General features: G+C 36.8%; 2 protein-coding genes across 2 annotated transcripts; both read left to right on the forward strand.

Annotated features, from left to right (window-relative positions):
• Positions 1-16358: 16358 nt before the first annotated feature.
• Positions 16359-18756, forward strand: CXCL5 (C-X-C motif chemokine ligand 5). The gene is made up of 4 exons (XM_017512930.2): positions 16359-16874; positions 17002-17134; positions 17248-17331; positions 17695-18756. The coding sequence occupies exons 1-4, from the start codon at positions 16760-16762 to the stop codon at positions 17714-17716; spliced, it is 354 nt and encodes a 117-aa protein (XP_017368419.1). The 5' UTR covers positions 16359-16759; the 3' UTR covers positions 17717-18756.
• Positions 18757-26338: 7582 nt separating this feature from the next.
• On the forward strand, positions 26339-27497 carry LOC108292195 (pro-platelet basic protein). Its single transcript, XM_017512929.2, has 3 exons — positions 26339-26572; positions 26864-26999; positions 27142-27497. Exons 1-3 carry the CDS (start codon positions 26425-26427, stop codon positions 27242-27244), a joined length of 387 nt encoding a protein of 128 aa, XP_017368418.1. The 5' UTR covers positions 26339-26424; the 3' UTR covers positions 27245-27497.

A 27497-nucleotide genomic window follows, 5' to 3' on the forward strand; every position in this document is an offset into this window, starting at 1 on the left:
TTTCATAGGAACATCGAAAGAGGAGGAGATCTGGGGTAATCCCTAGAAAATTTTATGTACTGTTTATTCATCTCTGCTTTTAAAGGGAACACCAAACAATATATTTTCTTTTGAGTTAATACAGTCTTGCGACATAATTAAGATGTAAAATGACCACGAGAAACCAAGGTAAATTACAAGGTGTAAGACAAATAATAGGAAAAGATCTTCATGCTCCAGGATGTCAGACTTGCTTTTAAAGAAACTCCCATTTTTGCGTGCTCCCTTGTTTATTTTCCACTTTACAGTATTCTATTGCTTAAAGACACAGGATTAATTTTTTTTTTGTTTTACTTTAAGTAAAAAAAAGTACATACATACTGGATACATATGCTGAATTGCAGGTTTGTTACATAGGTATACATGTGCCACGGTGGTTTGTTGCACCTATCAACTTGTCATCTAGGTTTTAAGCCCCTCATGCATTAAGTATTTGTCCTACTGCTCTCCCTCCCCTTACTCCCTGCCCTCTGAGAGTCCCCAGTGTGTGTTGTTCCCCTTCCAAAATCCAGAATTTTTGAAACAAAATTAACAGAAATAGTATTTCCACAATTTCAGTCAAATTTCTTTCTGTGAGGACTATCAGTATGATTAACAGAAGAGCCAGCTTTGCATTTACCATATTCCCAAAGAGGCAGTAAAGATCTTTCTTAGAATTTCCCTGCCCAAAGTCCACTTAATCTAACATCAGATATGGCTGTGGCCCTCATAGATCCTTTAAGCCTTTAAGAATGTATTGTGAGGATGGAGGCATCAAAGTAATTTTTGCAATGGGAGTGTCCTGATGCAACCATCGTAACTGCCAACCATAACTCAAAGAGTCACATATCTGCTGTTGAATCCTTAGAAGTCCTGGGGGAAATTCCCAGCCTCACAAGGAAGTTAGTCAAGGCTTCAACAGGAATGGAAAGGGCAGAAAAGTGCCAAGACAGAATATGGATACCGCCACACAGAGAATGAGAACATAACTCCTTTTTCAATTAGAAAGAAACAGATGCCAGTTTCTAAGCTATTGAATTATGACATACAAAGAATAGATTGATGTTATCTGTGGAAGCAATAATAGGTGTCACGGAACTTAAAAATTACTGGGACTTCCGTCCCTCTTCTTGGTCTTGAATATTTTGTTCCATTCGCTTATTATTAGTTCATCACACCTTATTTTGGAAGCCCCTGGGAAATAGATGACAAACATGACAAATACGTCATGAATGTAAACAGATTTGTTGACTAGCTTAGAGAATGTACTTGAATCATCTTTAAAAAGTCTGTTTATGGGTTTAAAGCGGTGGCTCATGCCTGTAATCGCAGCACTTTGGGAGGCCGAGGTGGGTGGATCACAAGGTCAAGAGATCGAGACCATCCTGGCCAACATGGTGAAACCCCGTCTCTACTAAAATACAAAAATTAGCTGGTTGTGGTGGCATGCACCTGCGGTCCCAGCTACTTCGGGAGGCTGAAGCAGGAGAATTGTTTGAACCCAGGAGGCGGAGGTTGCAGTGAGCCAAGATTCTGCCACTGCACTCCAGCCTGGCGCCTGGTGATGGAAAGAGACTCTGTCTCAAAAAAAAAAAAAGTCTTTGCAAACCCTTCCCACCCAGTAATAGGCCAGCTCAACTGGCTAGGCATACACTTTTAGAGTCAATCTCCTAAAAGTATTCTGCTCCCAGTCTTCCAGCAGCTGGCCCATTGCTAGGTTGTGTTTTCAATTTGGTTAGGCCAAATACATGGTCATTGAGAACTGATTACTTCTCAACTTACTCTGCCCTGTGGCACATAAGTGTCTTCATTCCTGGAATATTTCTACTGGCTGAAATAGTCCTTTGTTATCTTCCTCATTTCAACAAGGCATTTAGATGTCATTGTTAATTTACAGTGTTAAGAAAAAAAAGTCTTAAATTTGGAAATAAGGTACTGCATAACTTTTTAGAGCCATACTAAAGAATTATCTAACAAGCCCACATAAATTAAATCTCTCTCTAGGGGGTATAACTCTGTTTGACTTTCTATTTATTACTGATTATGTTTAGCCTCTGTAAAGTGACATGTTAAGTTATAGAGGACTGATCATTACAAATTGTTTTTATCCGCTAGTGATGCAAATTGCTTCTATGCCATAGAAAAGATAACTTTAACTGTTACAATATTACTATCCTGTAGGAAGTATTACTATCCTGTAGGATGCCAATCAGTTTTTATCTAGCTTTGCAATTTTATTCCAGTATTCTTTTACCCACTGATTAATATCTCTATATATCCTATATCTTCATGCTCACTCGTACACACAGACACATCTCCTCTCTTCCTTTGAACCAGCTTCCATCATCCCTCTAGTCTCCTTATTAGTGGGTTGATTACATCTTAGACACTTTCTCATTATGTATCAGAATCATGATTTTAAACCTTTTAAAAAAGTATATTTGATAATAAGAGTCTATAACTTGAGTAACTTATCTTTTCTGGGGATCTAACATCTCTCTCCTCTTATTATTCTTTAGGACTTTCTCACTACTCTCTGAGGCTAAATTCCATCGCTGTTCCCAGAAAGATCATTTGATTCCATGTTCAAGGCAATTACATTTTATTTATAATAAAATCTAAAATAGTATACAACTCCCAAGAAAACAGGTATAAATTAGGGACTGAATGAGAGATCCCACTTTAGCACAGAAGAAATAAAGATTTCATCAGAGTTAAAAGTATCACTCAATATATAGCCTAACGCTCACAATGAAATTGCAATATACTTGGAGAGGCAGGCTACACACAAAACTTTTAGTAAAACCAGATAATAAAAACACGGTACGGGAAGCAGCATTTACATAGTTATGCCAATATCCTAAATGGATGCAGAACATAATTTAAGAAAGGCATAGCATATGAGAAGGTACTGTTACTATTGTCTCTGATACACTTTCCTTCTGGTGGCCATACCTTGATTTCCCTCTAAGGAACTACCTTGTCTTCCACTGTCATTCTACATGCTTCTGGAAATGTTGAATTTACTCGAGGCATGTGACTTGGGTTTAGCCAATCAGACAGTCACATTCCCCTGATCATAGTGATTGACCCCAGGACAGATTGGGAGCTTATTGGAACAAAAGAGGCATTTTACTGGTAAATTCACTAGAGTGAATTCAAGGCAATATGAGGACTGAGGTCACATCCTACAGCTACGTGCAACTTGAGAATGGAGTCAGCACTAGAGGTAGAGCCAAGAAAACAGGGTTTGGTGACGGACAATGCTTGGGTATTTACTTAGCTGTTAAGTGACTACTACGGTTTTATAATTTGTCTCAGCTTTATATGAGACAGACTGTAAAACTGCAATAGTCACTTAATAGCTAATTGATATCTTTTCTCATGAGACTAGTATTAGGTTAGGGTTCTGACACTTGAAACAGAAAGCTAATGACTGATGGAGCAAAAAGACAGGAAACAGTGATTAAAGGAGCTTATTAGGGGAAGAAAGTATCCTCAAGCAGAGATAAGATGCCAATTTGTTGGTTCTGACATCATTTCTAAATTTCCCATACTTTTTTAGAAGAAAATAAAATAAGGCTCTTTCTACCATGGTTCCCAGGAAGGCTTGGACTTCTAAAGCTCTTTTCAAGAAATAATGCAGTTTAGAATAATATCAGATTCTCTTAACTTAGCATTTCACTTAAAACTTATAAATGAAAGCATTTATTTTTAAAAAGCATTAAAAGCAAGTAAACATCATGGAAAACCTCACTGTTTTCAAATACGATAATGGCAAGCCCACAGAATTTGCATGGGCAAAGTTAGGTGTGGTCATGCTATTAAATGTGACAGTTCAAAATTTCCTTGCTCCAAATGTTAATTCCCATACCTGTCTTCTTTCTTCCCTCCTTCCCTCAAGAAATATTTTGAGTGCTTAAATGAGAGCCAGCCATAAAACGAAAAGAGGAAGACAGTTGAAGAAAACAAAAAGTGTGACTTGGCAGAGGATTTTGTGCATCAAGTTATACCACATCCTGTTACTCTTTTATGCCATTATCCAACGTTGTGTATTCCAGCAGCACAACAATGGTTCAGAACAAGTTTACTCAACATCAGCAATGATTGCCAGAGGGAAGCAACTCTCACTTTATTCAACATGGCCATTAAAGGATGAAGAAAGACACAAGTGAGAAATCCCTTTATAACCCTGGCATTGGAGACACAACAGATGAATTATAGCATTTTGTAGATATAGCATTATGTTTTTATCTCTTCACTCCAATTATGTGAACTTCACTCACAAAATTGGAGTGAAGAGATAAAAACTCTGTTAGAACAGATTGTAATGCATTTTTTCTCTTGTTTCTATTTGTTCTCACCTTTCCAATATACTTACATACTTTGAATAGGTTGGTAAATCTCCTAAATATTAGCTCATATCTAATTATACTATTTAGAGTGCTTCTATGATTTATAAACATGCCTGAATAGATTTAGAGCCAATTCACAATTTCAGTATTTACCAAAATGTTAAATACTACGATTTGTATCACAGGGATCAACAGGACTAATGTAACCAGATTTGTAAAATTTCTCTGAGAAATAACTGATCTCAGTCATGGAAATGCATAATTGGGTATTAATATTGCTTTTATTGGAGATCTCTGATTTGGCACTCTAACATCTCATACTGCTAAATCAACAGGCCACTCATTCTTACCTCTGTCATTAAGTATCAGGGGTTTTCCATAAGCCTCAACATTAGATGCATTTACCAGTAACAAATGAATCTTTAAGTCAGACACCGAAGCAGATCAGTATCATGATTAAACATGAAGCAAACATTTCACTGTAAAATTTAAGGTTTACCTCATATCTGGTATGGGACCCTAGGGACAGGTTTTGCTCAGAAAGAGAAAAGAAGGGTGGAGTGAACATCATGGAAAACCTCCCTCTAAGCATGTCCCTCCACAGAGAAAAAGGCCTAACGCAACTTTCTGTTGAGGATGAAAACTGTGGTCTAAACAAAAGAGCTATCAAGCAATCACCTAGGGCTGTAGCAGGATGAGGTCCCGCCCCAGACTTGCAGCTGAGTGGATTTTATCACTTCTGGCAATAAAAAGAGGAGAAAGAATGAAATGAATGAGGTTTCTTTGAGAATAAAAGAGGAGGACGAGCCTCTGGTGTTGTTTAATCCTAAATGCAAGGTAGTGCAGCCCTGGGTTCCGATGAGTCAGGCGTAACTGGGGAAACTTGGTTTCAACCACCTGGAAACTAAGGCATTAAAAAACAGTGAGAATATAAATCCGTGTATCATTTCTAGGAAATAACTGGCTTTTTAACTTAATAACATCTCACATGCCAGATGTCCACCTAGCTTCTTATAGTCTGTGAAATGTGCTATGTTTAAGATTTTATGTATTTTGGGCCCATATTATATTTCAGGCATAAAGGAGGAGAGAAGAGCCAAACATATCTCCATCTCAGACATCACTATTCCTAGATAGAATCAGTGGTGGCAAACCTTTTCATGATTGTCAAACTGTGAACTAAGGGGTTTTACTAACTAAGAAGACTAAAGGGTCCATATTGGTCCCTCCTTTATCAGCTGGCCTCGACAATACCTCTGAGAGATAATGGGACAGCTATTAAACCACCTTTCTTCCTGCACAGAGCACACAGATGAATGCATAATTTTTTAAAAAGAGTGAGGCCCTGAGGGTTTTGTGGGGACTAACGAAGGTGGCAAAGGAGGAAGATACCTTGGAATTAATCTGTAAGACAGTACCTATTGTCACCGATTTTAAAAACAAACCAAAAAGAGGAGCTATAGCCTTGCAATATGTATTTTTTTATATGACTTGAAAGTTGAAATATAAGCCAGCATGAAAACAATATTAATCTCCTTGTATATCTCCAACAAAACTCTTCAGTGACTAGTTGCATTGCCATTTAGCAGCAATATTTTGAAAGAAAACGTGTTTTTTTTTTTTTTTCTGGCAGTAAATATCAATAGTGGACTTAAAATATTCAGTAATCTATGCTGTAAACAGACATGCTGTTACCCAGGCTTCATTGTTCCATTTATAGAACACAAGCAGAGTAGATTCAGCATTCTTTTTAAGGTCCCTAGGAGTTTCTAAATGGTGAGTATTGGCTTCAGTTTAAAGTCACCAGCTGCATAAGCCCTAATACAAGAGTTAGCCTGTTTTTGAAACTTTGAAGCTAGACATTGACTTCTCCTCTCTAGCTATGAAAGTCCTAGATGACACCTTCTTCCAATAGAAGGCTTTTTTGTCTGCACTGAAATGTGTTGTTTAGTATAACGATGTTTATCAATTATCTTAGATTTTCTTGATAACTTATTGCAGCTTCTACATCAGCACTTGCCGTTTCACCTTGGACTTTTATGTTATAGAGGAGGCTTCTTTCCCTAGACTTTGTAAACTGTCCTCTATCTTCCAACTTTTATTCTGTAGCTTTCTCTCAAACTTCATTGAATCAACTTGTCAAAGAGAATTAGTCTTGTTCTGGATTAGGCTTTGGTAAGAGAATACTGTGGCTGATTTGATCTATCCAGACCACTAAAACTTTCTTGATAACAGCAATAAACCTGTTTTATTTTCTTATCATTTGTGTATTCACTGGAATAGCGCTTCTGATTGCTTCAAGAGCTTTCTCTTTGCATTCACAACTTGGCTGTTTGGTGCAAGAGGCATATCTTCTGACCTATCTCAGCCTTCAACATGCCTTTCTCAGTAAGCTTAATAAATTTAAGCTTTCAATTTAAAGTAAGAGACATGTGACCCTTCCTTTCACTTGAACACTTTGAGGCTATTGTAGGATTATTAATTGGCCTAATTTCAATATTATTATGTCTCAGAACAGGGAGGCCCAAAGAGAAGGAGGCAGATAAAAGAATGGCCATTCAGTGGAGCACTGAAAACACACACACATTTATCGATTAAGTTGACCCTTTTAAATGAGCACAGTTTGTGTTCTCTCAAAACATATACAATGTAACAACAATGATCACTAGTCACAGAAAACCACAGCAGATATAATTACATGAAAAATTTTGGAATATTGCAAGAGTGTCCGCAATGTGACACAAAGTGAGCAAATGCTGTTGGAAAAATGATCTCAATAAACTTGCTCAATGCAGGGTTGCCACAAAACTTCAATGTATACAAAATGCAATGTCTGTGGAGTGCAGTAAAGCTAAGCATGATAAAACAAGGTTTGGCTGTACAATTTCCTCAAAACAAAAAGTATACTCTCCCTGGCCATTTTAAACTGTAAGACTGGTAACACCCCATTTCTGCAAGCACATATATGCTAACCTACTTGTAATGCCTACTTGTAATAATGCTATAATGCTGTGATTGACTTGGCTTTGATGCTTTTTTTTTTTTTAAGATTTGTTTAGGAGCTGTGGCCGTCTATAGACATATGCTTTAAAATGGAGATTGTAGAAGCTCCATTCAATATGATATGATGCTAACGGAAGAAAGGAAGGCATTTTAAAAGCTAAAGATAGAAAGGAAGTATTCAAATTGGCCAATGCTACAGCCTTTAGCTGATGCACTATCTGATTTCAAGACTTACTATGAAGCTATATTAATAAGAACATTTGGTGTAAGAAGAGACAAACAGACCCATCAAACCAAAGTCCAGAAATAGAAACACATGTATGCCATTATTGAATTTTGGTAATGGTTCTGAGTAAATTTAATTAGAAAAGTTTTCAAAAATTTTGTTATAATAATTGGAGAGTTATATTAAAAAATGAAACAATGTATCTGAATACTATTTTAGACCTATCATAAAAAATTAATTCAATATAGTCTATATATAGAATATAAAAAGTAAAGGAAAACTTTAAGAAAAATTATAAGGGAATATCTTTTTACTCTGGAGGTAGACAATGATTTTTTAAAGAAGAAAAACAAAATATGATTAATCATTTAAAAAATTGGTAAATTATAAAATAAATAAATTGGAAAAAAAAATTGGTAAATTTTCCTTCATCAGAATTCAAACTTTCTCTTCCTCAAAGACATTCTTAAGAAAGTAAAAAGTCAAGCCATAGACTGGAGTAAAGAATCACAATACATTTATCTGTCAGTCAAAGGACTTGTATCTAGAATAAACAATAAACTCTGACAAATAAATATAAAATGTCAAAAACTCAATTTAAAACAAAATAGACAAAAGATTTGTAAATAGATTTCACAAAGGAAGATTTACAAATGATAATTAACACAAGGAAATGTTTTCAACATTATTAGTAATCATGAAATAATAATTAAAGACCCAATGCGATACCATGAATAACTGCCAGCAGCTAAAATTTTAAAAAGAGATCTAACGAGGATATGGAGAAATCAGATTACTCTTACTTTGCTAGTGGGAGTATGAAAAGACAAAACTACTTTTGATAATAATTTGGTGATTTTTTATAAAGATTAATATACACATATTATATGATCTAGCAGTTCTACTCCTAATACTTATCCACAAGAAGTGAAAATAACTCTTTTGGTTGTTCCTGTGTAAAAAATGATGTCAAAACTTAGTGGTTTAAAACAATAACTATTTATTGTCTCAGAATTATCTTGTTTGACAGGGGACAGAACTCATCTCTGTGAATCTTTTGCTTCATGTGGCTGGAGTTGCAGATGTTGGAAATTTGGCTGGGCTAGAAAGTATAAGATGATTGCTTACGGTTGCAGGTTGGTGCTGGCTGTCAGTTGACAGCTCAGTGAGGCCCATCAGCAGGAGTGCCTTGGTTCTCTTTCATATGGCCTCTGCACATAGCTCAGGCTTTTCATAGCATAGTGGTTGGGTTCCAAGAGGAATCACTCCAAAAGACCAAGGTGGAAGCTGTAGATCGTCTTTCACAACTTGCACTGCATCAGTTCTGCCAAATAATATTGATCAAAACCAGCCACAGGACCAGTTCAGATTCAAGGGAATGAAGCATAGATGCCACATCTCAACAGGAAGAGTGACAACAATTTTATGGCAATCTTTTCCCTATGCCATGAAAAAAGATTTAAATAACAATGTTTACAGCCACTTCATAATAGCCAAATTACTGAAGATAACTAAACTATCCATCCACAGGTGAATGAATAAAGAAATCTGGGTATATTTCTACAACTGAATACTTAATTTGAGTTATTTAATGAATATTTAATTGAATACAAAGAAGTATACTACTAATACAATAACAAGTGTGACTCTCACAGACATTACATTGGAAAAAAAAGCCAGGCATAAAAGAGTACACATTGGATGATTCTATTTTTTTAGAAGTTCAAGAGTAGGCAAAACTAAAAATCGGAATAGCAATTTCCTCTGGAGAAGAGAATGAATGGAAAGGAGCATGGATTTTCTGAAAAAAAAGAAAGTGTTCTCCTGATTAGCCATTCACACTTCAGAACTCATTGAACACTTAATATATGTAAATTTTACATCAATGCAAAACATAAAAAAATTTAAAAGTTTTCACAGCTACCCTTTTTGTTCTTTTGAATAGTTGTGTGGGGAAGAAAGCTGATATTAGTATTTTCATTTAAATAAATGGTAAATTGTTTAAGATCATACAGGAAGTTTGTGGCGGAAGAATGACTTAAATTTGGATAAGAAAAATATTCATGGATGGCTGAAGGAACCATTTTTTCTAAGTATTGCCTCAATTAAAATAATGGTTTTAACTTTAAACCATCACAGAAAGTTGACTAGGTATATTTCAATATGAAACTTTCACAACTTAAAATTGTTACAAAGAACTATCTTGTATATTGCAACATTATGACAGATACTAGTTTGTGGTCTATTTGTAATATATGAGACATTGCTATATTTCTCTGTCCTATGACATAATCCCTGGTCATAGCATTCATCATTCTGGCCTCAAATTTAAATTAGGGAAGAAAACGAAAACTGTTTCCAAGGGACATTCTGTTCCAAACTAAATGAATTTCAGTCTGATTTACTAATACAGAATGTTTTGGAAACAGAAATGATTCGGAATAAAATATTTTGCTAAAGCAATTTGGTCAATTCACTCTCCAGAGGAAGTCATGCTTTAAAATCCCCAGTGGCTAGTAAGAAACACATGGTCGAACATTAGCCAGAATTTCTAGGATTTTGTGACTTTTGGTTGACATTGCAACATCTTTTATGTCAGTGTGAGCAATTTCCTGATTCCAAATTCTTGTTAAAATAACATTTTAAATGTGCATGATGGCACCATATCAACTATCAGACATGTTCTATTCTCAGTTTTTTTTAATCTTTGTTTTGTCGATATGGTGATGGGGCTAGCGATAGTGGTGGTATGCCTGTGCATTTGTCCTTTAAGTTCATGAATATTGTTTTGCATACTTGTCAAATATTAGTTCTTTGCTAGTTTTTCAAGCATGACAAGGAAGGAAAACAGATGGCTTTGACTGTCTAGAAAGTATATAAATCACACATACATAAATACATTACGATTATTACTATTAAAACAGTAACGAGGTCCTACTATATAGTAAATAAGAATTAAATATATTGTGAGGTTATGCAAAAGATAATATTCTGCTAAATTACAAGTTGTAAAGGTAATAGTGATCAGAAATAATATTTCAAATGAGTGTTATTAAGCACAGTATTAGAAATCTAGTTTACATAAAGGACTTTTGTAGTATCATAGAAATGCCTTCTCAAAGTTATTTAAACTGTCTAACATTAAAAAGTGTTTTCCCACCAACAGTGTAAAAGTGTTCCTATTTCTCCACATCCTCTCCAGCATCTGTTGTCTCCAGATTTTTTAATGATCACCATTCTAACTGGCATGAGATGGTATCTCATGTGGTTTTGATTGGCATTTCTCTAATGACCAGTGATGATGAGCATTTTTTCATATGTTTGTTGGCCTCATATATGTCTTCTTTTGAAAAGTGTCTCCTCATGTCCTTTGCCCACTTTTGAATGGGTTTGTTTTATTTCTTGTAAATCTGTTTTAGTTCTTTGTAGATTCTGGATATTAGCCCTTTGTCAGATGGGAAGATTGCAAAAATTTTTTGCCCATTCTGTTGGTTGCCAGTTCACTCTAATGATTATTTCTTTTGCTGTGCAAAAGCTCTGGAGTTTAATTAGATCCCATTTGTTTATTTTGGCTTTCGTTGTCAATGCTTTTGGTGTTTTAGTCTTGAAGTTCTGGCCTATGCCTATGTCCTGAGTGGTTTTGCCTAGGTTTTCTTCTAGAGTTTTTATGGTGTTAGGTCTTATGTTTAAGTCTTTAATCCATCTGGAGTTAATTTTAGTGTAAGGTGTCAGGAAGGGGTCTAGTTTCTGCTCTCTGCACATGGCTAGCCAGTTTTCCCAACATCATTTTTTAAACAGGGAATCTTTTCCCCATTGCTTGTTTTTGTCAGGTTTGTCAAAGATGGTTGTAGATGTGTGTCATTGCCTCTGAGGCCTCTGTTCTGTTCTATTGGTCTCTATCTCTATTTTGGTACCAATACCATGCTGTTTTGATTACTGTAGCCTTATAGTATAGTTCAAAGTCAGGTAGTGTGTTGCCTACAGCTTTGTTCTTTTTGCTTAAGATTGTCTTGGCTATGCGGGCTGCCTTGTGGTTCCACATGAAGTTTAAGGTTGTTTCTTCCAGTTCTGTGGAGATGGCCATAGGTAGTTTGATGGGGATAGCATTGAATCTATAAATTACTTTGGGCAGTATGGCCATTTTCACAATATTGATTCTTCCTAACCATGAGCATGGAATGTTTTACCATCTGTTTGTACTCCTTTATTTTGTTCATTGCTGGACTGTTTACAATAGCAAAGACTTGAAACCAACCCAAATGCCCATTGATGATAGACTGGACAAGGAAAATGTGCCACATATACACCATGGAATACTATGCAGCCATAAAGAATGATGAGTTCATGTCCTTTGTAGGGACATGGATGAATCTGGAAACCATTCTCAGCAAACTGACACAACAGAAAATCAAACACAGCATGTCACTCGTAGGTGGGTGTTGAACAATGGAACACATGGACATAGGGAGGGGAGCATCACATACTGGGGTCTGTTGCAGGGGGAAGGGGAGAGACAGCAGGGGGTAGGGAGGTTGGAGAGGGATAACATGGGGACAAATGCCAGGTACAGGTGATGGGGAAGGAGGCAGCAAATTACATTGCCATGTATGTACCTATGCAACAATCCTGCATGATCTGCACATGTACCTCAGAACCTAAAATGAAATTATATATATATATATATATAAGTGTTTTCCTTGCTTAGCCCAGAACAAATTTCTGAAGAAATCAATGAAGACTTCCTGTTTCTGTGAAGCTCAAGGCTTCTCAGAAACACTTAAAATTTAAATTGTGATCTTTTTCCCCCATGTATCAACTCTATTTGTCAACAAAAACTTTTCTAAGGTTTGCACAGTTGGACAACGTATAACTAGCTGCCCCAGCCACACAGAAGGTAGGAAAGAAAAGCCCAGGTATGATAATTTGGAACTTAGATCAGTATAGACTCAATCAGGGTTCACTGACTGCTCCTCCAACAGATATTACCTGAAACAGACAGCAAGGAAAATTAGATAATTGGCAAAAGGAAATAAAATATTCCTGACATTTTATAAAGGTGAAGCAATTTTGAAGCAAAGTTATTCGCTGGATGATGCTGCTTCTTCATTGAACTGGAGCCCAATTTAGGAGACAGACAGGCTGCATTTACATTGCAACATAAACCCAAGGGTTGCTAACTTTTTTCTTTCCTTTTGCATACAAGTAACTCTATCCTCCACTTAAACTCTTATTGCCTTCCTTATATTGATACCCTTGATATTCTTAACCTGCTAATGTGTTCACATCCTTAGTTATTACAATTGTATAGCATTTCTTAAAGATAATATAAAGAATATTGGATATGAAAAAAATAGAACCTTAGGAAAACATTTGAAAAGACCTATGCTAAATACTAAATCATATAATGTAAGGCTTTTCTGGTTTATTAGAAAAGAATGCACAATGACCTGCCCACACTGTTAACATTCAACATGGTATAACATAATCAGAATTTCCACTTGTCATTTACATCCAGCAGTCTCAATGTCACAGAAACTATGTTATTTGGTCAATATTTTAGTTGTATAATTTTATTTCTTTTAACATTAAATGTCTTTCTGGGCTCTGAACATTATTCTGAACAGTTTGGATTCCAAAGAATGAAAATATCAATATCATTCTAATTTTCTCTAAGAATAACCAAGAAATAATTTCCCACATAGGAGGCAGCCAATTCAAAATTGTAAAGTTTAGAAAAATAGAGGAGCTAATGATAATAAACAGCTCCATCCTTTTCTCTTTAATATCTACTTGTAAGGTAAAGAACACTGTAATTTTTTTTTAAAAAAGGTATTATCATTATTCATCACCAAGCGTTCATAGACTGCTTGCTACTCATGTAGGAAATTATAGGAGGTTATGTGAGAAATGCAGGCCATCACTGGTTTTAAGGAGTTTGTAGTTGACCTGAGGCAGACAAAAGCAAAATTAAGGAATAATTAAACTCTGCCTCCTGAGGCAGTTATGACAAGTACACTAGAGTTTCAAAGGTGAAGGAATACCTTACAAATGACTTTGTCAGAATAAGCCTTCTCAAAGAAGAAAGGACTTTGAATCTACCTGGAAGAAAGTGAGGGATTTAGAAAGCAGAGGACAGTTTCAGGTGGAATATCAGAAGGCTCTAGGACCTTTGATGTTATTGCAATCTCAAAGACAGAAGTGGAAGGATTGAGGATTTCAACAACTTAAAATGTGGTTATCGGGAAATACAATAAAGTGGTTAGCCACATTGTGGAGATCCACTGGGCAGTGCTTGCCGGCAACTGAGAAGAATGTGGTTTGTAATGGTGCTTGACTGCCAGTCCTGGATTTTTGACTACTTAACTCATTTTGCCTAGCTGCAAAAATGGGGAAGAAAATTTCTCTTATCTAAGAATTAATGTGAAGTTCAAGAAATAATAAACATGAAAGTGTTTTGGAAGCCAAAAACCATTTATACCGTAATAATTCATATTACGTTATACTGTGGTATAATGACCAAAATAGGATTGCTTTAGACAGACAGTTAAACCTTCAGGCTATCAGGATGCTGATACCATTGGATGAATTGCTCTATTTTAGTTGGGAACAAAACAACACAGGGTTTTTCTCTGCAACTGGATGCAGTGCAGGTAACACAAGTGGCTTTTGTTTAAACTGGTAATAAAGAGGCAATTACTGTTAAAGTGCTGAGTCTTCAGTGGTTCTTGGTGCTGTCATGCTCAGCACAGAGGACCTTTCAACCATCCACGTTTGTACAAAGCCAACATCTGAGATGCCTACATGGGAGCCAGACATAGGCAGTGGGCCAGAGTGATTTCCATGAGAAGCCAGGTTAAGTGATATATTGCTTCCTGATTAGATTGGGCAACCCAGCAGCCCACTTCTAGTGAGGACTTTCTATCACCTGCTTGTCAGCTGAAGAAATATTTTTTTCTTCTTGTGTACCATCAAAAAGCTATGGTGAATTGATTCAGAGTGCAAACCAGGTGAGATATATACATTTATAAGACCATCAGTAAGAATTGGTAATCTTGTCTCATGATACCTCTCTAATTTCACCATTTGGCGCCAAAAACAAATTTATATGTTCACTTAGGTTTAAAGCAGCTTATTTAGAACTAACCTAAACACATGCACACACACACAAACACACACACACACACACAAGGTGTAAAAATCAATAACCTATGTAATTAAACAATTTTTTTAAAACAAAGTCTTATACTGTGATTTATTCCCTGTGGTTAAGTTGAATTTAATTGCCCAAGATTTTTTAAAAGTCTTACCACTTCAGTAAGGCTTATTTTTGGTCTTTAGATACATGCTAATCTCTAAAATGTCAATATACTAAATCTGCAGGCTGTTTTCTACAGATTACCACTCTCCAGAAAGATGAAGGATTCCATCTGCTGAGTTACCTATGACGCTGATGGTGTCAGGAAGCTGCGAGAACTTCTCTTTTAGCTTCCCACAGAGTAAGGACCATACCACCCAACCTTCCTCAGCCAGTGAATTTCTTGTTTACTTCCAGAATAAAAGTTGTAAAGGTCTATGACACCTCCTTCTTGCTCACAAATGGAGATGATGGGTGGGGAGTTAATAAAATTCCCGGTATCATAGGAGACAAGTAAAAGACTTGTGTTTTGTTACCGGTTTCTCATTGCCATCATGTTTACTGATTACCTTTGATGGTCTGCTGTGAGGTCAAGGGTCTTCAGAACCAGCCAGGAGGGGATCTAGTTAGATTTCTGTGAAGGAAAGCCTATGTGCCATTCCAGTGCCATAGCCATGCCTGCCATGGTGCGAGAGAGTAGAAGACACTTAAACTTCAGTGCTTTAACTCCTTCACAGATAATAGAAGGAGAGAGGGAGAGGAAGCTGGAAGCTACTTCATCCTTCAACTTCAGGCGGCAGTGCAGGGCTCACTGGGGACTACAGCAGGTCTGTGGAAACAGACTTTGTCACCAGTAATCATGAAGCTAGACGGTTCAGAAGCCTGTGGGGAACATTCCTCCCCCATGAAGTTTTTCGGGGGAAAACAGAGTGGATGCTGTTGTCCTGTCAAATTGAGGCAAACCCCTAAAAGAAGTTTTCACAGAGTCTCTCAAACTCATCATCCTCCAAATGGTGTCAAATACCCACCTAGGGGTTGGGCCAGAGCTGGGGCAGGCCTGGGCTCCCTGGCAAGCTTTAGTCTGTGCTCACTGTACGATACCTCACCCCCAATAAGGCCAAAACCTCTTCAAATTCAATAGCACAGCAACTGCCAAAAGTACATTTTCTTCGACGGCAATTTGCTGGGTGATTTCGGAAGATTTTTGTTTTAACTACCTGGACACACATATACTTGCTATACTACAAGTAGAGAATTCTCAGTAAGTGGACTTACTCACCAAAGAAGGTGGTCTGTGGGGGAGTTAAAACTCAGTGGTCCTTTCAGGTCACTGACTTCAAGTGGCAATAGAGACACAGTCTCTTGTTATCATATTATCTTGGCTTCTAAAACTGGCTGAAGTCCAGAGAATCATAAAGTCATTCAGGAAACCTAGAATGACCTCCCTGCAAGGAAAAGAGGAAGGACTTTCCGTTTAGAGCAATTCTAAACATGAATAACATTTCCTGAATAATAGTAATAATAATTAGAAAGGATTGACTTTTAGAAATTTTACTCATATCAGAGCTCCCACTACTTTGGTTCTATCTTTTCTCTCTAGAAGGAGAGGAGGAGCATCTCCCAGAGCCTGTGTGCGTTAGAAAAGCCGGCATCCCTGGCCAACTCAGGCCCGGGAGATGAGACCCTGATGAATCTCTGCTCCCTTCCGGCTGGAGCCACAGCTCCCTGCATCTTGGGGCAGGGCTACCACGTCCTCCTCCATAGGGGTGCAGGCAGCTCCTCCCAGCCACCCTCCCGCAGTTCCCATCATCTGGCCCCTCTCCACCAGCCTCTTCTTTCCACACTGCCCCCCGAGTTCAGGGAATTTCCCCAGCATCCCAAAGCTTGAGTTTCCTGTCAGGCGGAAGGGATGAGTGCAAATAAAAGGAGTGCGGAAAGCAGGAGGAAGACACAGTGCTCCGGATCCCCCAATCTCTGCGCCTCCAGGAACTCGCGCCCCCTCGCAGCGCTCTCTTGACCGCTATGAGCCTCCAGTCCAGCCGCGCGGCCCGTCTCCCCGGTCCTTCGGGCTCCTTGTGCGCGCCGCTGGCGCTGCTGCTGCTGCTGCTGCTGACGGCGCCGGGGCCCCTCGCCAGCGGTGAGAGCGCAGGGCACGCGGGACGCACTGGGGCACAGCGGTGCATCCCAGCCTCTGCGGGGCCGCTGCTTTCCAGGAAATTCTCCCAGCAACCTGCGCTATAAAGGTGTCTCTCTTTCTTCCTCAGCTGGTCCTGTCGCTGCTGTGTTGAGAGAGCTGCGCTGCATTTGTTTACACACTACGCAGCGAGTTCCCCCCAAAATGATCAGTAATCTGCAGGTGTTCGTCCCAGGCCCGCAGTGCTCCATCGTGGAAGTGATGTAAGTTCTCCTGTGTTGCTGTGTCCACTGTGACCTTGGCAAGAGAGAAGTCGCCCAGCCTGGGTCTTCAACCTTGATGTCTCATGAGTGCATCTTCTTTTTCTTTCCTTCAGAGCCTCCATGAAGAACGGGGAGGAAGTTTGTCTTGATCCAGAAGCCCCTTTTCTAAAGAAAGTCATCCAGAAAATTTTGGACGGGTACTTGTCACTTTGATCTTTGTGGTTTTTAAACCTCATCTAGGGATACCATAGATTTCACAAGGTCTTTACTCTCCGTACGATTTAGATAACATATTCCAAGCTTAGAATTAAAAGGTTGTTACCTTGGGAAAGTTCTTCTGGATTGTCCTGGGAAAATCTTTGTTACCAATCTTACATGTAGCTACTTGAGCAATTACACACAGCTTGTCACTAAGTTGTTTTTTTGTTTAAGCATTGCTTTTATTGATTTTTATATACTCTTTCTTTTAACCAAACATTATAACACTGAGTTCTGACAACAGAGTGGAGTAGACAGGAGTGCGAAAAATGGTTAAACTAATATAACTATTTTCTCAACAGTGGAAACAGGAAAATTGATTAAGAGAAACGAGCACGCATGGAAAAATTGCCCAGTCTTCAGCAGAGCAGTTTTCTGGACGTCTCTGGACCCAGGGAAGATGAGAAGGAAGGTTTTTTTTTTTTTTTTTTTCCTTTTTTTCCAGTAGTTAGCTTTCTTCCTAGATTCCTCACTTTGAAGAGTGTGAGGAAAACCTATGTTTGTCCCTTAAGCTTTCAGCTCAGCTAATGAAGTGTTTAGCATAATACCTCAGCTATTTGCTGCTATTTTATCCGCTATGCTATTGAAGTTTTTGGCAATTGACCATAGTGTGAGCCAAGAATCACTGGCTGTTAATCTTTTAAAGTGTCTTGTATTGAAGTTGACTATTATATTTCCAAGAAATATTCTTAAACTGTTAACTGAGAAGGCTGTGGATTTAATATGGAAATGATGTTTCATAAGAATTCTGTTGATGGAGATTCACTGTTATCTTTATCTCATTTTAAGAAATAGGAAATATTTTAATGTTTCTTGGGGAATATGTTAAAGAATTTCCTTATTCTTGATCGTGGATATTATTTAATTATTTTGCATTAGAAAGTTGAGAATATCATACCTTATCTGTGTAGAATATATTTCCTTATTCAAAATTTCTAAAAGTTTAAGCTATATGAGGACTAATATTTTCTCTATATATAATTTTAGACATTTCGTACCTTCTTAGTATGGCAAAATGCCATCATTTACTTTTAAATTTTGACTTTATATGCTATTTATTAACTATTTGGTTAGCAGTACTATAATACTGGTAACTAAATATATATTTCAGATAGATGAAGAAGCTAGAAAAAAGGCAAATTCCTGACTACCAGTTTATACAGAAATGCATTCTTTTAGTTTTTAAAGTAAAGGCAAACTTAACAATGACCTGTACTCTGAAAGTTTTGAAAACGTATTCAAACAGTTTGAATATAAATGTATCACTTAATTCAAAAAATTTATAGCAACATCTCGAGGCCCTAGCATTTCTCCTTGGATAGGGGACCAGAGGGGGCTTGGAATGCTGCAAAAAAAAAAAAAAAAAAAAAAAAAAAAAAAAAAACAAGGAAAAGTCACCCAAGGGATGTCAGCTTTTTATCCCTCTGCATGGTTTGATTTTCCAAAACCATAATTTGCAGAAGGCCATAATATAAGGCGGCCACACAGGGGCGAGGTCCCTCCCTGCTCACAGGTTTGGGCCCTTTCACAGAGCAGAACCTGGGTTAGAGGATCGCAGAAGATGAGGGGAAGGGCAGGAAAGATGCCTGTTGGGTTTTTGGCACAGTTAATTTCATTGGGATTTTGAAGCATTTCTGTCTGAACTCAAAGGCTGTTCTAGTCCTGGTGGGACATACTATGGGTGGGGCAGAGAAAGATACTGTAATGAAACCAGTTAGTCAATGTTGTCTTAAATATCGCTGCCAATTCTGCAAAGTTCCTTTTTATGAACATTTCTGTTTAAGCTATTTCACCTTTGTTTTGAAATCCTTTCCTTCTAAGTAGAAAATGTGAAGCTTGTGAAAAAGCTTATAAGAAAGCCCCTCTCATTTTTTTCTTTAAAGCTTTAAATGACAAATCTAAGTAATTAAGGTTGTGAATTCCTATTTTTGCTTTGTTTTTAATGAAAATAAAATTTTCAGAATAAGATTGTGTGATAATATTTAAATGGCCAAAATAAAACATGATTTTGTGCAATTAACAAAGCTACTGCAAGAAAAATAAAACACTTATTGGTAAAAAAAAATACATATTTATATGTTATATATAATATATATCTATTATACATATAGCATTGCTAAGATTTTTAGATGTCTTTTTTGTATCTTTTAAAGGTTTTGACCTTTTTATGAGGAATTATGTACATATTATATTCACTATATTAAAATTGTACTTTTTTACTATGTGTCTTATTGGTTCATAGTCTTTATTTTGTCCTTTGAAATAACAATAAAAGATTTCTGAACTTCACTTATATTGTTTCTCCTTCCTATACTGTTACAATGCATTTTACTTATCTTCAATTCAATGTAATTTGAAACACTAACTCTGCTCCTCTCTGGCTGGCAGAGAAGTCCCTCATCCCTAATATTATTGCCTTGGTTCAACCTTTCTCCAAGCTCACTTCCCTTCCAGTTACTCTGTCACAGAACCAACAGCCCCTGGGGTCTTTAGAAAACACAGATAGAATTGGATTTCCCTATATAAATTCTTAACTGGCTCACTGTTTCCTAGACATGAAATAAAGGTTGCTAAGCATTACAGATGATATTCTTTCTGTCTCCTTCCACTCCTGATCAGCACTTCAACTTCCTTTGCCCCTCAAATTCACTATAGTCAGGCATTCAGTTCCCTAACTGGGCCTGCTCTTTCCCAGGCCCATGACTTTGCATTTGCTAGGACCACTACCTAGAAGGCACTTATCCCTCTTCTGCATGTAAGAGGAGGTTTATTCATCCTTAAGAACTCAGCTCAAGCTCAAAGTTCGTGTTTTCCTTGATAGAGCTCATGGCTTCCGTTTTGATGCTCCCGTAACATCTCATTATCTGAATTACAACAAAAATACTTCATTACTCTTATTTGTTTATAGGTTTCTTCATCTATTCTAGCTCTCCTAAATCAATAATTATATTGTATCTACTTCTGCATCCCCAATGTAGCCTTAATGCATGACTTAATGAATTAATAAATTATCCTGATCTTCAGGCTATCAGTTCAATAACCTGGCTCATGGTAGGTGGTTGTTGTGTTGTTGTTTGTTTTTTTTGTTTTTGTTTTTTGAGATGGAGTCTTGCTCTGTTGCCCAGGCTGGAGTGCAATGGCATGACCTCGGCTCACTGCAAGCTCCGTCTCCCAGGTTCAAGTGACTCTCCAGCCCAAGCCTCACAAGTTGCTGGGATCACAGGCACCTGCCACCGTGACTGGCTAATTTTTATATTTTTGTAGAGGTGGGATTTCACCATGTTGGTCAGGGTGGTCTTGAAGCTTTATAAGGGCAGGGACAATGCTTATCAGCTTCACCTCAGTTCCTAGGACATAATAGGTATTCAAAAAGCGAATAATCTAGGCTAAACAAATCCCATTGTCACTCTAAAATTAAAAGAGCAATTTCATTTGAATATATATTCTTAGGTATTCATACTTAAGATTTCCCTACCTAAATGACAAATGAGGTTCTGTCTCATCCCAATCCTGATCAGTACTTCAAATTCCCTTGTCCCTTAAATTTAATATATAAATACCTAAGAATAGATATTTATAAAAAAATTACTCCTTTATGAAACACAAAAAAATGAAAGAAAGAAGATTAATCACATTAGTATGTATGTACATACATTCACACTACAGTTGGATTATATTACACATGCTTACATAGGCATGTGCTTGTATAAATTACAATACGCTATGAGTCTTTTTAAAGAAGCTCTGGAAACTATATATTCTCTTTATATTTTCTGTATATAGAAAATAAATTATATAGTACTTATCAGAATATATGAAGCATTTTCCTTTGTGTTAATATTCATCAATCAAATATTAATTTAATTACATTATCGATAATCTTGTTTACATGCCTATTGTCTGTGCAGGGTCCTTATGATCTGGAAATTTAAAGATGAGGAACTTTCAGTCTAAGTTATGGTTTTCTGCTGCAAATATACTTAGTTTTCCCACAGAACAAAGATTTTCCAGTAAGGAGAGTGGAAGAAAGGGGAGAAGAGGTGAGGGGAAGAACTAGAAGAGAAGGCTAGAGGAGACAAAGATGAGAGGAGGAGAGTGTTGGAAGGGCTTTTGGCTTGTGGTGGTTGTTGCTGTTATTTTTCTGCTTTCTATTTTCTTCCTTCTCTCCTTTTCCTTCTTCTTCTCCTCCCTTCTCTCCTCTTGCCATTCTCCTTCTCTCCCACCATCTCTCATTTCTGCTTATTAGTAAGAAGTCGAATAATTATATTTAAAAGAGTAGGAGAAGAACCCAGGTGCCCCAGCCGAAATCACAGCAAGCAGTCAACACCAACCACCTCTCATGTGAATTAGGCCATTAACAACTTGTTTTATTTTATTATTTTTCTTATTTAAAAAAATGTTGTGGGTACTTATTAGATGTATATATTTACGGGATACATGAGATGTTTTGATACTGGCATGCAATGTGAAACAAACACATTGAGAATGAGGTATCCAACCTCTCAAGCATTTATCCCTATGGGTTACAAACAATCCAATTACCCTCTGTATGAGTTATTTTAAAATACACAATTGTTATTATTGGCTATTGGCACCCTGTTGTCCTACTTTTTACTTTCATGCATTTCAGCTGCTTCTGACTGCATTCAAATGAGCTTAGCAGAAGAACCTCAAACTAACATACAGAATTATCAGAAATAATAAATTAATATCTTAAGCCACTATGAAGTTGACTTATTACACAAGAGAGGATTAATGGTACTTGGTAACAATTTAATGTGGTTGTAGGCTCTAGAACAACACATGTTAGAATTTCTTTAATGAATGGAAGCTAGGTAACTTTCATACATTTAGATTTAACAAATGATATTAACCAACTTAATTTAAAACACAAATTTTGAGGCATGCAAAACATTAAAGTGCTTGTATGTAATAGCACCAGGAAGATACTTCCCCCTCAACTCCTTCACCCTCTCCATTCTCCCTTCACTTTCACTCCATACTTCACCTCTGAGCAGTAGACAGTAAAACCTCAATTAATTTGAGTGTCAGAGTAATTCATGTCTGACCAATTCTTGTCAACTCACAGTTATACAGTAAGCATTTGGTTTCAGCACTTATAGAAAAAAATTTTGATGGCTAGCATTTTAAATTTATTGATTAATGTACTTTAACAAACAGACTCAAAATTGTACTATCCTTAGCATTTTCTGTACCAATTGCTTTTATGATTGATTTGCAGGTGGTAGTCTATTTCCTTCATACTTGAAAGAAGGATTTGAAAAATGTGCATTTAAAATGTTCTGTGTGAGGCAGAGAAGAGCTAGTCTATGTCTTAATTTTATAGATAGCAGTCCTCCAGTCTCTCTAGATATTTCCTGTTAAAATAGCTATCATAAAATGTGCTTTGGGTCCTCGATAATTTGCTTGCTTCCTGCATGACTCTGCTATTTATAAGATGACTTAAAGAAAAAAGAGCTAAAATAACTTAGCACCCCTCAACACACACATACATAAACCCACAATGACAAAGTAAGATTAATAAAAAGGTTGTCAAGTTATTTTAAAAGCAAGGAACAAAATAACTCTTTTCTACTTCTAGCATTTATTTAAATAATAATCTTGTATAATGCTTTTAACTGAATAAGTTATTAAAAAATATATTTTAACCATTTTTGTACACTCAATTTATCATCACCTGTATTGCGTTTCTCACCGCGGAAATGGAAGGGAATGATGCAAATGACAGTAACAGCAGTTAACAGCACAGCTGTCATCATAGTAACAAGAGTAGAGTATTTTTAATATCCTGTTGCTTTACACAAATATTTTAGGCCTAATTTTTAAAAGATAAATAATTAAATGACCAAGTCACGCAAAGAGAACTTCATAAAACCAGTTCAGGCTTAATCAAGTGATGCCTAATCAATATTTTTGAGTTAAAGACTAGCAAAATACTGTTTTATATCAAATGCTGACTGATATGCTTATGAAATTTTGATGACTCCAGAAATCTACTACTATTTCCTCATGAATTTTGCTGATGATGTGTCTTTTGTGACAAGCCACATTTGTTGATTAAGGCAATGACTCCATGATACTGTGCTCCATCCTACCTCTTTCCTGGTATCAACCCACTCAGAAGCACTATTACTGCAGAAAACTTTTCATACAGTTTTCTCAGAAAGATTAGAAACTTTTGGGAAATCTTACTAATGAACGGGTAAAGAAATCTGGATAGTGTTAAGCAGGGAAAGAAAAAGGTGTCTAGTGAAGCTAATAATATTCTCAGTAATACTGTTTGAGGGTTGAACAGAAAGCAAAAGATACTATGCATAGTGTTAAAAACCATTATATCTTGCTGTGGAAATGGTTTTGATCTTATGTTTGAATGAAGATGTATCTGACTTGAGAATTCACAATATCTCAATCTCAATAAGGAGGAAAGGCTGTAAAGTCATTCCGCAGGAGGAACTAGGAAGAAGCCCGCTCTCCTCATCCTGTGTCCTGGTGGGCTTCTCTCTGCAGTTGACTCCACATCTCAGGGAGAAAAATTATTTCAGTTTAATACGTTCTACTGCTAAATTTTAATTTACAAGAATAAATGGGGTGGAGAAAAATAAGAAATACATTCATCAACTGAAATTAAGGCTAGTGAGGCAGGAATAATTTTATATATGTTTGTAGAAAGCCAAATGAGAAGATAGACCTGGGAAGGCACATCCACGAAGTTGGGGGTGTTCTGGAGTCTTTCACAAGTTACAAGGGCTTTATATCACAGAAAAGCTTAAAATAAGGGCGAAAAAACTCCTCATACCAGAGTTGTATTCTTTTTTATTGGAGTGTACAATACAGAAATTAAAATCATTAGCTACAGATTACAGCATATAGCCTAAATATCTAAGTGCAAAATAATCAATAAAACTTTTTGTTTCAACTAAACTTAGAAATAAATCATTGTCCTGTTTAGTGTTAGTAGGTTCCATATTAATTAGTACATCAATCAATTGAGGAATTCATGATAAAATACTTTAATCAGAGACAGACCGCCACCATCAAGTCACGGAACCTTTTCAAGGCAAGTTAATTTGGAAGTCCGCTTACTTATAAAGTAAACTGTCAAATGTGGTCTGTAGATTACTGCATTTAGAAACAGGACCTGAGAATTTGAGTAGACATAGTAGATAACTATTAAACAATAGGGAAAATTGGCCTGAAAACAAAAACATGATTCAAAAAAATTTACTATATTCATATTTTTGATAGAGAGTTATTTTGAACATTTGATATTTTAAGCATCTCTTCTAAAATTTAAAGATATAAAAAGTAAAAAAAGAATATGGAAAGTTTAAACAACATTCTGTGAGACTTATACATCATTGTAAAAGGGAGAAAACTTGTTGCCAGGGCCACTTGTATCTGCCTCTTCTTTATTGACAATCTTCAAAATCAATTTAAATAATATGGTTGCTTTGGGGACTGTCAAGTTTGTCTTGGGAATTATAGGTGATTAGAAAGGATTCAGAAACTTTCATGTGATACATATTCATTGATTTATTAATTAAGACCAACTTTGTATTGAAGTATCCTACTTGTTACAGGATACACAAGACATAGGACATGCCACTCCCTACAAAAGTGTATGGTTCACTTGAGGAAGCAAGTCTTATAGATGGGACAGAGAACCAGAAAATAACATAAAGCCAACATGTGATGTGTAGGTCCACCTCTCCCTCTTTGTAAGGATACAGCAATTCAGATCAAACCTTTAATTCAGGTCTGAGAATTTAGGAACAAATATTTTCCTTGATAAGGACATTTCTTGCACAATTTCTAGTAGCGCAAAACTGGAAATACCCTGAAGGGTACCAACAAGGCAACGTTGAGTAACTATTGTTCTTACCATAGGATGTCATGTGGTCATTAAGCAGAATGGGGAAAACTACATTAAGATGGCATGAAAAGATGCTGAACACATATTTTTGAAGGATAAAAGTCAGCTGTATATAATCCATATAAAATACTTCTATGCATATGTGTACCTCCATGTCTTAAACGTGTCTCTCTGTATACATATACATGTGTGCATACAAATGCAGATAGAATAGAAAATTAATGCAAAATTTTTACCAACGTTTACCACCGAAGAGTAGGAATGTGAAGAAATGATGAAGAAAAATTTGTATGTTTTATTTCAAATATGTTTGCAGTGAATGAATCCTTTGCAATAAACTATATCATTTTTCTGTCAAACTAAAAATAAAAATAAATATTCTGGGTCCTGCTTTTTAGGTATTATTAGGTAGCAGAAACAAGTAGCTTATTTTGTAATAGAAAGGGGGATGAATTTTGCTGTAGGTTCTGGATGAGATGAAATTACAAAATATAATATAGATTGAAGGCAGAAAGAATCCAATAGGCTAAAATCCAAAGACAACCTTTGATGGTAATTGAATTTTATTTTACTCACATGCTCCAAACCAATCTCAATACTTATCAACAACTAGGAAAAGAACACTTGTTTTCTTCGGCACTAAAAAGGAAAGATAACTCTCTTTTTCAAGGGCCACATGTTTGTGCTTTCAGGTGCTCCTAGTTTCTATTAAGCCTAAAAACTGCATTATAGAAAAGGCAGGGCATATTGTTATATAGTCACACAAAGAAAATGCACGTAGTATTTCAGTCTAGTTCTTACCTTCCTAAAGAGTTCTTACACATGTTTAAGGGAAATAGATATTGAAAAAAGGACAGTAGGAATGTGAAGTGATGTGTAATATGCAACTCAGTAGGAATTTTGACCTGTGTGCTATTTTTCTGGATTGGGCACAGCTTCACATGCTTATGTGTGTATCACCACATACCCTCACTTCCTCCTTCCCTACCTCTTCCTTCTTACTGGCTTTGAGGGATGGTATATAAATGACATCTTCAGGGCATGAAAAGCTGCTTATATGCAGACTTATAGGCAGTAACTCACCCTCACTCAGAGGTCTTCTGGCTCTGGAAACATCTCTAGCTCAGCCTTCTCCACCATGAGGCTCAAACCCGATACCATCCCTTCTTGTAAGAGTGCCAGGCCATTTCATGCCCTGCAGGTGCTGCTGCTTCTGTCACTGCTGCTGACTGCTCTGGGTTCCTCCAGCAATGGACAAACTAAGAGAAACTTAGTGAAAAGCAAAGGTAGATGCTTCCCTGTACCTATTGATGCTTCTGTTATACCTGTGTCTGGTGGAAAGACTGGCTTGGTGCTCCTGAGGCTGAAGAGTGCCATTATACCAACAACCCCAGTTGGAGGAAGCACACAAAGGGGGCACTTCATGTGTGCTTGTCATTCTTCTGGGCTCTTTATTTAAGTTTTACAGATCATATTCACAATGGCTTTATGAGAGAGGTACAATTACTCTCAATTTGCAAATAAGGGACCTGAGGAAAATTTTCATGACTACTAAAAGGTCATATTTTCTACCCTAGAGGAAAGTGGAGATACTGACTCATACGCTGAACTGCGCTGCATGTGTATGAAGACAACCTCTGGAATACATCCCAGAAACATCCAAAGTTTGGAAGTGAATGGGAAAGGAATCCATTGCAACAAAGTCGAAGTGATGTAAGTTGCTGCTTCTGTGCTATTGCCTCATCAGGGAAACCCTCTACCTCCATCCTCATCTCCACTCATTTCCTCCAGTCTCGTGGATTAGTTCTGATATTCAGGCCAGCATACTCACAGATAATTCTGTTGTCTCTTGCAGAGCCACACTGAAGGACGGGAGAAAAATCTGCCTGGACCCAGATGCTCCCAGAATCAAGAAAATTGTACAGAAAAAATTGGAAGGTGATGAATCCACTGACTAATTTTTTCCATTTCTGCCAAACTTCTTTAACTCCCAGGAAATTTTGATTTAATTCAAAGTTCAAGGTTTTTGAAGACTTGATTTTCTAGAGATCTCATTTATTCAGGATACCTATTCTTACTATATTAAAAGTTTGATATGTTTTTCATTCTGTCTCAAAAATCACATTTTACTCTGAGATGGCTGATTAAAAGATGGCAGAAACAAGATGAAAATAAATAAGCCTGGTTTCAACCCTCTAATTCTTGGTTAAA

This window comes from Cebus imitator, unplaced genomic scaffold, assembly GCF_001604975.1.
Source record: "Cebus imitator isolate Cc_AM_T3 unplaced genomic scaffold, Cebus_imitator-1.0 Scaffold480, whole genome shotgun sequence".
In the NCBI taxonomy this organism is placed as follows: Eukaryota; Metazoa; Chordata; class Mammalia; order Primates; family Cebidae; genus Cebus; species Cebus imitator.

Coding starts and splice junctions, on each gene's coding strand:
- LOC108292195 (XM_017512929.2), top strand. CDS start 26,425: ATGAGGCTCAAACCCGATACCATCCCTTCTTGTAAGAGTGCCAGGCCA. Junction 26,573..26,863: donor AAACTTAGTGAAAAGCAAAG/GTAGATGCTTCC, acceptor TTTCTACCCTAG/AGGAAAGTGGAGATACTGAC. Junction 27,000..27,141: donor TGCAACAAAGTCGAAGTGAT/GTAAGTTGCTGC, acceptor TGTCTCTTGCAG/AGCCACACTGAAGGACGGGA.
- CXCL5 (XM_017512930.2), top strand. CDS start 16,760: ATGAGCCTCCAGTCCAGCCGCGCGGCCCGTCTCCCCGGTCCTTCGGGC. Junction 17,135..17,247: donor TGCTCCATCGTGGAAGTGAT/GTAAGTTCTCCT, acceptor TCTTTCCTTCAG/AGCCTCCATGAAGAACGGGG. Junction 17,332..17,694: donor ATCCAGAAAATTTTGGACGG/GTACTTGTCACT, acceptor TTTTCTCAACAG/TGGAAACAGGAAAATTGATT.